Source organism: Malus sylvestris, chromosome 2, assembly GCF_916048215.2.
Source record: "Malus sylvestris chromosome 2, drMalSylv7.2, whole genome shotgun sequence".
NCBI lineage: Eukaryota > Viridiplantae > Streptophyta > Magnoliopsida > Rosales > Rosaceae > Malus > Malus sylvestris.
Window position 1 is genome coordinate 32,380,317 of NC_062261.1, and position 9,812 is coordinate 32,390,128.

A 9,812-nucleotide genomic window follows, 5' to 3' on the forward strand; every position below is an offset into this window, starting at 1 on the left:
TGACAATGAGTGTTTTATTAATTAGTAAATATAAGAGTACTATTAAGTCCACTCCAGTGTCTTATTTCCCCACCTACTTTGAAATAATAATTTTATTCATCTATCCTAATGTTGCTAATTGCTTAATTTGTTTATGACTTTAGGTACTAGACTGGGATGAAGGCAATTTGATGTATGAAATGTTGAAAACAAAAAAATTTCAGGGTAGTAAACTGAGATCAACCCTAAAAAATAATTAAATAGAGAAATATTGCCGCTTAGCACTATGGTATAGTATTATTCCTCACTAGTAAGTGAGAGGTCTTATGTTCGATCTCTTTAATACCAAATTATCTCCCCACCTCCCTAGTGTAAATATAAAATGAGTTATATATAAGTAAAGGGAGTGTGCGTGCTATGATTTTAATTAGAGAATTGCTTAGTATGCACCAATGTATATTATTTATCAAAATCTGTGACCGTTGAATCGTTGATGTGGATCTGTTAGTGCACATTAATGCTTCATGTACCTCATACATACTATACAACAAAACATAGTAAAATTTCGATTAATTAGACTAAAAAGTTTGAAATATCTCATAAAAAAAAGATTAAAAAAAAAGAGACAAATATACGTAAAAAATGACCCATTTTCTTAATCTTTAGACTAAAATAAGACAAACCAATTATGCACACCATACCATACACATCAAATTTTATTCATTTATCCTAATATTGCTAATTGCTTAATTTGTTTATTGTACAAACCTCTTGTGTGGAGCTTGGGCTGGAAACATTTTCTGCTTGGTGCCATGGCTGAGGATTTGAGGGTGTTGGTAGTTACAATTATGGGATTTTATAGGGAGGGAGCTGCTGCCTGCTGGTGATAGTTGAAGTTCTTTTTTTTAGTACATCGATATTTTTATATTATGGGAAAGGAGAGTTTTTTAGTAATGATGATTTTTTTTAAAAATTATAATAAATTTTCAAAGCAAGGAAAAATTGAGGAAAAAATATGCAAGGTTATTTTGGAAATAATGGTAGGTGGGAAAAGAGTTTATGTATTTTTCAACTTTTTATGGTGAATATAAATAAAGGGTAAAAGACTGTTTACTATCCTCATGTTTCGTGGTTTTCAACATTTAGTACATCAAGTTTTTTTTGTCTCAGATTCATACCTAAAGTGTAAATTTTGGGATAGTCTCATACATCCGTTAGTCAGACTGTTAAGTCTCCCGTTAACTGTGACGTGGCGCTCATGTAGACACTAATTGAGCGCCACGTGTCATCCACGTTTTTTTTTTCCTTCTTCTTCTTCTTCTTCCTCCGACTACAACTTTTTTTTTTGTTTTTTTTTCTTCCTCCTTCTCCTTCCTTCCTCCTTCTTCCTTCCCTTTCTTCCTCTTCTTCCTTCTTCCTTCTCCTTCTTCTTCTTCTTCCTCCGAATCTGGGGAAGGTTTTTTTTTTTTTCTTCTTCTTCTTCTTCCTCCTTCTTCCTCCTTCTTCATTCTCCTTCCTCCTTCTTCCTTCCTCTTCTTCTTCTTCTTCTTATTCTTCTTCTTCCTCCGAATCTGCCCAGATTCAGTTTTTTTTTTGTTTTTTCTTCTTTCTTCTTGCTTCTTCTTCTTCCTTCTCCTTCTCCTTCTTCTTCCTCCGAATCTAGGGAAGTTTTTTTTTTCTTCTCCTTCCTCATTCTTCCTTCCTCTTCTTCTTCTTCTTCTTCCTCCGACTACAACCTTTTTTGTTTTTTTGTTTCCTTCCTCCTTCTCCTTCTTCCTTTCTCCTTCTTCCTTCCCCTTCTTCCCCATCTTCCTTCTTCTTCCTTCTCCTTCTCATTCTTCTACTTCTTCCTCCGAATCTGGGGAAGTTTTTTTTTTCTTCTTCTTCCTCCTTCTTCCTTCCTCCCCTTCTTCTTCTTCTTCCTCCGAATCTGCCCAGATTCAATTTTTTTTCTCTTTTTTCTTCTTTCTTCTTCTTCCTCCTTCTTCCTCCTCCAACTACAACTTTTTTTTTCCTTTCTCCTTCTTCTCCTTCTTCCTTCCTTCTTCTTCTTCTTCTTCTTCTTCCTCCGAATCTGGGGAAGATGAAGGTTTTTTTTTTTTTTTTTTGAGGAAGATGAAGAAGAAGAAGGAGAAGAAGGGGAAGGAAGAAGGAGGAAGGAAGAAGAAAAAAAAAGTTGCAGTCGGAGGAAGAAGAAGAAGAAGGAGGAGGAAGAAGGAGGAAGAAGAAAGCAGAAGAAAAAAGAAAAAAAAATAGAATTTGGGTAGATTCGGAGGAAGAAGAAAAAGAGGAAGGAGGAAGGAGGAAGGAGAAGGAAGAAGGAGGAAGAAGAAGAAAAAAAAAAAACTTCCCCAAATTCGGAGGAAGAAGAAGAAGAAGGAGAAGGAGAAGGAGGAAAAAAAAACGTTTATGTCGGAGGAATGAGAAGAATAAGAAGAAGGAAGAAGGAGAAGAAGAAAAAAAAAACGTGGATGACACGTGGCGCCCAGTCAGTGTCCACATGGGCGCCACGTCACAGTTAATTGGAAACTTAACAGTTTGACTAACGGATGTATGAAACTGTCTCAAAATTTACACTTTAAATATGAATCTGAGACGAAAAAAACTTGATGTATTAAAATGTTAAAAACCACGAAACATGAGGGTAGTAAACAGTCTTTTACCCATAAATAAAAATAGGTGAAAAAATAAGACATTAGGATGGATATAATACCACTTGATAGTAATCATAATCAGTGGATTGACTTTATCATAATAGCCTTGATGACTTTTTTAATTCCTAATTTGGGTGAATCAATCCCACCCACCCACGTATACACGAGACAACCAAGCAGTCATCAGCCACGTTAGCACCCATTAAATATTCGAAAACTACAAACCACGTGATTAACTGTTCATCGCACTACGGTATCAAATTATTATAATTATATTATTGAGAAGAGCTTAGCTCCTTAAGGTTGGAAACAAGCCACTTTAAAATATTTTGCGACCTATTTATATAATTTCTTGTTATAATCAAAATTGTTCGTCTTTATAAAAAATAAAAAATAATATTAGAATAATATTAGGATGATCAAAATTTCAAACTAAATGATAGGTCACTAATTGAAAATAAGCGTGTTGATCAACATTCAGTAATAATCTAATAATCAACATCCACATCATTTGATTTACAAAATTTAGTTTATAAATTTGATTTCTCTAACATTACCCTTAAAAGTAATATCGTTAGGTGATTTATAAAATAAACAATTTTGATCATACAGTCCAAGTCATGTGAAGGCCACGAAACATTTTGAAGAGGAACCCGTTCTCAAACCTTAAAAACTGAGCGGTGCAAAATTCTGTAAATAAGTCACGGAACATTTTGAATAGGAACTCTTCCACAACTTAAGAAGCCAGGCTCTCTGTATTGTTTAGCTCAGTCGGAATCATTATTCCTTGGTGCAAATTATCATTATATTGTGACATATATAATAGTTTGATTTCACTTAACATTTTGAAGAGGATCTTTACCTAACTTTGACCCCTTTTCAGTCTCTGCCTGATTTTTCCCGGTCCTAAGATTCCTAACACGGAAGACCAATCTGATTCACATGATACCAGTATCATGGCTTCGAGGGACCGAATTCATTTGTCTCGTAGAATAATACGACTCGATGAGAACCACTTACAAGGCACAATGCACTGTCACGGAGCACTATCATAAGGCGTCTCATATCAATAAAACAAAACTACACAAACAGAATCTTATACATGCATGTTTTTATTTTATTGACATAAAACTCCACCATGATGGTACGCTTATGTCATGTAAGTCCTCAAAAAACTGTGTGCTTGTGTCATGTAAGTCCTAAAAAACTGTGTGTTTGTGTCATGTAAGTCCTCCAGCGACCAAAAACTGTCCAAAACATTTCAACAGAAGTACTGTGTCTGTGTATAAGATTGGGTTCTTTCCAGGCCCTTATAGGCCCTACTCAATACTGCATTGAGAACAACTATGAAACCTAGATTTGGATGACAAAATTGCAGTACTAGAGACTCCCCAAAATTTGTCAAGGGTTATAAACATCTAAAAAGTCCAACCGATAAAAATAAACCACTAACTTGAGAAGTTTCACGCAATCGGGTCCAAAACTGTGTCTAAAAAACCTAAAGAAAACTGAACTATCACGAGACAACCTGAACTGTATCGAGAAAACATCCCTCCCCCGCTCACAAACATATGAACATCCTTATTCATATATTGGAGCGCAATGCAAGAAAACCCAGCTTCAACGACACATCCAGAATGGATCTTGCTCCAGCATCGAGTCAAGACTATAGTCATCTCGCGGCAAGTTGGTGCCAAATCCTAAGTTGTCAGTATTATTGGGAAGATTACCAAATGGAGAATCAAACAAGTTGCACGGATCAAACTGAAATTCTGTGGATGGGAGAGATGGAGGAGCTGGAGTAGCTGGACGAAGCATAGGCATAGGCATAGGCGATGCTTGAGACATGTTGGATCCTATAACCAACCTTTGATCAAAGAAGTTATCACCCATGGGAAATTGATAATTCACCTGATGCTGGTTGTGGTTTTCTACAACATCGAGGCTTCCAGGATCCGAGTTCTTGTTCTGCTGAATATTACCATCACAGAATGACATAAACTCAGATACCATATTCTGCTCATCCCCAGCAAGTTCATGTCCGGAAGCATTAAAACTACTTGTCTGGTTCACTGGTTGTTGAATAGCTGGATTAGGTTGAGGACTGGATAAGGACCCCACAAGTTTGTCACTGTTAGGATGAACGCTTGTCATTCCAACTTGTGAAGAATTATTCCTGTAAGAACAAGTCAACTGGTGATTATTCCTTGCAGTTATGTTGCGAAAGCCTAGGTGGTAATCATGATACGGGCAATCCAGATATTCGCAGGTGTAACCCTGATGATTTAGCATCATTTGTGGCTCTTCAGGCAGCTGCTTCCTCTTTTGACCAGAGTCTGAATCGCCCTGAGTCAGCTCTGCCATAAAATGATGCATCAGTCCATCTCTTTGTCCAGATGTTCCAATTTTTAAGTGATTAAAAAGAGGTTGGCAGTCCTCTTCTTCATAATTATCTTCATCATCAACCACTTCAACATCATAATCACTGGTACCGCTGATTGCAAAATTAGACCCACTCCCAGAAGATGATGGAGGTGTACATCCATCAGGATATAACCTCTGGGCCAAATTTTCCTCCTGGTTAAGGATGGCTAGCCAAATGGTGGTCTCCTTAGCAGACATTTTGTCCTGCAAATATTTAGACCGATGAACAAGCTTCCGGATCCTGGCAATATCGGGTGACATGTGCTTTATCACAGCCGCGAGAACACTCACCTTCCAAGCCTTCTTCAGATCATGAGGCTTCCTGTATGGGGGAGGACCCTGATCCTTGCGCAGATTCAATTGAGTCCACCATTCCTCATTGCCAGTGGGCCACCAAGGTGGGGCAACACCCTTCTCCAACGGGAAACGTCTTTGGGGTGGATGGCAGTGCTGCATCAAAGCCGACAAAAGTGAACCAAGAGTGGCATCATGGAGCTCCTGTAAGTTATGAGGAGTGGATGGTACTGCATTGGAGTCTTCATTCTTCCCAGGGATTGGATGTTCAGCCAGATACTTAGAAATTGCAGCAGGGCCATTATGGTCAAATCTTACTTTTTCCTTCCACCATTCGCGAAGACTGTCAGACGCACCAGTCACTGGTTTACCATTTTCGGGGATAATCCCATAAACAAAACCCTTGGCTTTACAAACTTCCATCATTTTTAACATATATTTCAGGATTCCATCTTGTGCCCGTGACATCCTCTTCCTCCGAGCTTGTTCCTGTGGCTGACACTGCATAGCATTGTCAGCTGCTTCTGTTCCCTTATTTTGCTCTTTAAGCCGCTTCAGTCGCATTCTATATTTCCACACCCTCCTCTCAAGCTCATTAACATCCAATTCGTCGTCACTATCATCCTCCTCCACTGTTGCCTCTGGGTCATTCTCTGGGGCTGCCTCACCTTCCTCAGGGAGAGCCAAAAGAAAGTCAAGGTCGTCACTGAACTCCAACTCCTCAATGATCGCCATCCACCACCAACACAAAGAACAAGGCTGATTGTATACAAATATATAACAATTGGGTAATTAAATACAGTCCACGCCAACTTCACCACCCTTCTACTCTTTATATGATTAGCAAACCCAAAAACAAATGAAATCTTCTGCAAATGATAATTACGAAGAACTCAGTTAAAGCCACAATTGTCGCATACGGGAGATCAGGAACATGGAACTAGTAACAACAACGTTACTTCAATGAAAATAAAAAGGAAAATTACATACTTTCACGGATACGATTAATTGAAAACATAAAAAGTAACACATTAAAGAAGTCAGAACCATGTAGACAAGCAAAGTTATATATATTAATTGATCATGAATCAAACAAGTAAGATTAACAAACAAAGAAACGCAACGGATTTCCGCGGTTTTGCATTCAAAACAAAAAAGATGAAAAAAACCAAAGCAAAACCCTAATACAAAAACCTTATGCACAAAAGCAACAACATCAGTTACAAACCAAAAACAAAATGAAAAATGAAAAAAAAACAAATCAGCAACATGAGGAACATGAGATCATTAGAACAAAAACCAAATGTTACAAGTGCATACCCTGTAACTGCAAAAAACTTCCAAAAGACAAAGAACAGAACTGGGTGACAATAGGTTCATCACAACTAATCAGTTTCATATTTTTTCACAAAACCATGTTACTGATTTTCATGATTTAACTCAAAATGTTATAGCTTGATATAATGCAGGTATGCAGCACATATTCCACCTACCTAAGCAATATAATTCACCTATTAATTTGTTTGTTCATTGTTTAACATAGATACGGAAATTCGGGGTAGCCACCTTTCGGATCATAAGATGTTCGAACTACAAAACTATACTATCAGCAAGTGGTGGATTGCCCCGGTGGTCAGGGCCTTCCTATTCAACCCATTGCCCTTAGTATGGTTTACTCTTGTACTAAAAAAACCATGCTATCAAATCCAAAGTTCTAGAAGATTAAAAATCTAAGAAAAACACGAAATATAAAAAAGATCAAACAGAAACAAAAAAGGGTAAATTCTCACACCAGGACCTGCAACTAAAGGAAGTAGAATATAAAATACACACCAAGAGAATAACCAGATAGCATAAACACAGAGATCAACCATAAAAATACATGAAAATTCACACGATGAATAAGATAAAAATATTCCTTTGACTATTATTATTTTTTTAGTTGACAAGAAGACTGAGAAATGAAACAAGTAGTTTAAGTAAACAAATAAAAAGCAGAAAAACGAAGGTACCTATTTGATGGGTTGGTAGGGGCGGAGGGATGGAAGCTCCTCCCTCCTCAACACCCTCTGGTTCCTCAGAGAGAGGCAGAGAGGTTGTGTCCTGCTCAGGAGACAGAAATGGAAGAAGAAAAAGACAGACAAAAGAATTGGAAGCAAAAGTGAAATTTTTGTCGGAGGGCGTGCTATTTAACTAGACTCGGCTACGTTTTAACCGCGGTTTGAGACGTGGGTGGGTAACTTCTCCTTTTTCTTTTTTACTTTTGGTAAGCGGTACCTTTTGGTTTTTGGTTTTTTACTATTTAGAGTAACTTGTATAGCACGCATACTACCGTTCCGCGTTGATAATTCAAAATATTAATTTTTCAATATGGTTACATTATTGATTTTTACGTACTATGTACGTTCTTTCATCTCTTTAAACTAAAACTCGTACTAAAGATCAAACATCCACGTTAATTTACGTTCCATCATGTGCGACAATATTATTATTATGTCACTTTTGTCAACTCAACAAAGTGTGACAATTTCATTATATTGCAAACTCAATGTATACATCTCCCATCAGGTGTGCTCGCTCGCCTCTTTTAACTCGAGCTCAAAAATCCTCTTAGTAGTAGTTTATTAAACTGTATTATAAAAAATCAATAAGTAATTTTGACAAAAATTCTTAAATTTATGTTAATGTGGTAGAATTTGGGTTTAATTACTGCTCTGGGTGTTCCTTTTTTTACCATTTACTCATCTCACTATTTTGAAGGAAGAGAAAAGTTGAATGTTTAAGCTAAAGGATACTTTTGTATTTTCACTTCATCTATTAATTATAATTTTTTTAAACAAACAATATTATCCACACTAAATAGATAATGACGTAGACTAATATAGAAGTTCAAAACGTTGTCCAAAATTCTAAATCGGACACAAAACATTGATACCAAATATAGCGAATAATAATATGGCTGTTATGGATACCTAATTAGCTTATTTCATTAAAGACAATTTATATTCAACTATCCAGATGTATTACTTAATTAGCTATTATATTTTAATCTTATCTAAGCTTTTAATCTCAGCCGTTGATAAATATTTAACAGATAGAATTGAATGTTACCCCTACTGTTTTTTCTTTTCCTTTCTCCATTAACATAGGCAAGAGCTTTTGGCTATAGTGATCTCTTCTTTTTTAGGAAATAAACTTTATTAAATAAAAAAAAAAGAATTCTCGGGAACAATAGGAGCTCATAAAGTTAAATAAAAACTGGAGTGCTTCACGAGGAAGCACTGAAGAAGCACCCGATCTCAAATACAAATGTTGTCAATATTGTTACTAATGAGTGTGATAGCATCAGTTAGGAAGTTTGCTTCTTTATAAGTAGCAACTGAATAGAATTAAAAAAGATCGTCAGATATTTGATGTCCTCGAAAATAGTACTGAGCCTCCAGGAGATCTTACATCAGTCAAGAATCTCATCTATAATTATATTGGAGTCACCTTCAATTACCACATCCTTGATATTTCTCTGTTTTGCAAAAAGAAGAGTATCTCGAAGAGAGTCTCAGCTACAGTAATAGTATTTGATCTTAGATTGTGGGGTAAATTACACAGTAGCCCCTCAGGTTTTGAGGTTTATTACAACCCCATATAACAACTTTAAAACATTTCACTTTCATACCTCAAGTACTATTTTATTTCAATATAATACATCCGTTAGATTTTCCATCCATTAATCTGTTAAATGCTGACATGGCTGCCAAATGTCAGCCACGTGGCAAATTTTAAAAAAAAAAAAAAAAACCTAAATCTTCTATAAAACAAGTTAATTAACCACCCATGTACCCCCCCCCACCCCAATTCGTCGAAGAAGAAGAGGGAGAAAAAAAAAAAAAAGCCACAGTTCGTCGAAGACCCAGTTCGTCCACCCTCAAAACCTGCAACAACAACAAGAAGAAGAGGGAGAAAAAAAAAAGAAAAGGAAAAAAAGCCCCAGTTCTTCCCACCCAAGCCATCACCCACCCCCAAAAATTCCACCCGAGATTAGGTGGATCTACCACAAAACCAGTCCAAAAACCATCTCAAACTCAAAAGTATTTTCAAAACTCACCCACACTGAAAATCACAAGATCCTGTCGCCCGGGGGAAAAGAGGCGGGTCGCGGGTCGTGGCGGGGGGAAGGGAGGTGGGTCGCGGGTCGCGGCGGGGTGGAAGGGTTCTGGGCTTTTTTTTTTTTCCTCTTCTTCTTCTTCTAGATTGCAGGTTTTTTGCGGGTGGGACGAACTGGGATTGAGGTTTTTTATTTTCTTCTTCTTCCTCCTTCTTCTTCTTGTTGTTGCAGGTTTTTGGGTTCTGGGTTAGGTGGGTAATCAGGGAGGGAGGGTCTTTGCGAGGATGGGTGTCCTTTCCAGATCCGGTTTTGGGGGGGGGGTGACTTTCTGCAATCCGGTTTTGGGGAGGGGGGATTTT

At 37.2% G+C, this 9,812-nt stretch overlaps 1 protein-coding gene across 1 annotated transcript; it reads right to left on the reverse strand.

Moving 5' to 3' along the window:
• Positions 1-3,649: 3,649 nt before the first annotated feature.
• LOC126613834 (protein ETHYLENE INSENSITIVE 3-like) lies at positions 3,650-7,508 on the reverse strand. The gene is made up of 2 exons (XM_050281441.1): positions 7,364-7,508; positions 3,650-6,220 (listed from the first exon to the last, which is right to left on the reverse strand). The coding sequence occupies exon 2, from the start codon at positions 6,084-6,086 to the stop codon at positions 4,254-4,256; it is 1,833 nt and encodes a 610-aa protein (XP_050137398.1). The 5' UTR covers positions 6,087-6,220; positions 7,364-7,508; the 3' UTR covers positions 3,650-4,253.
• Between the last annotated feature and the right edge of the window lie 2,304 nt (positions 7,509-9,812).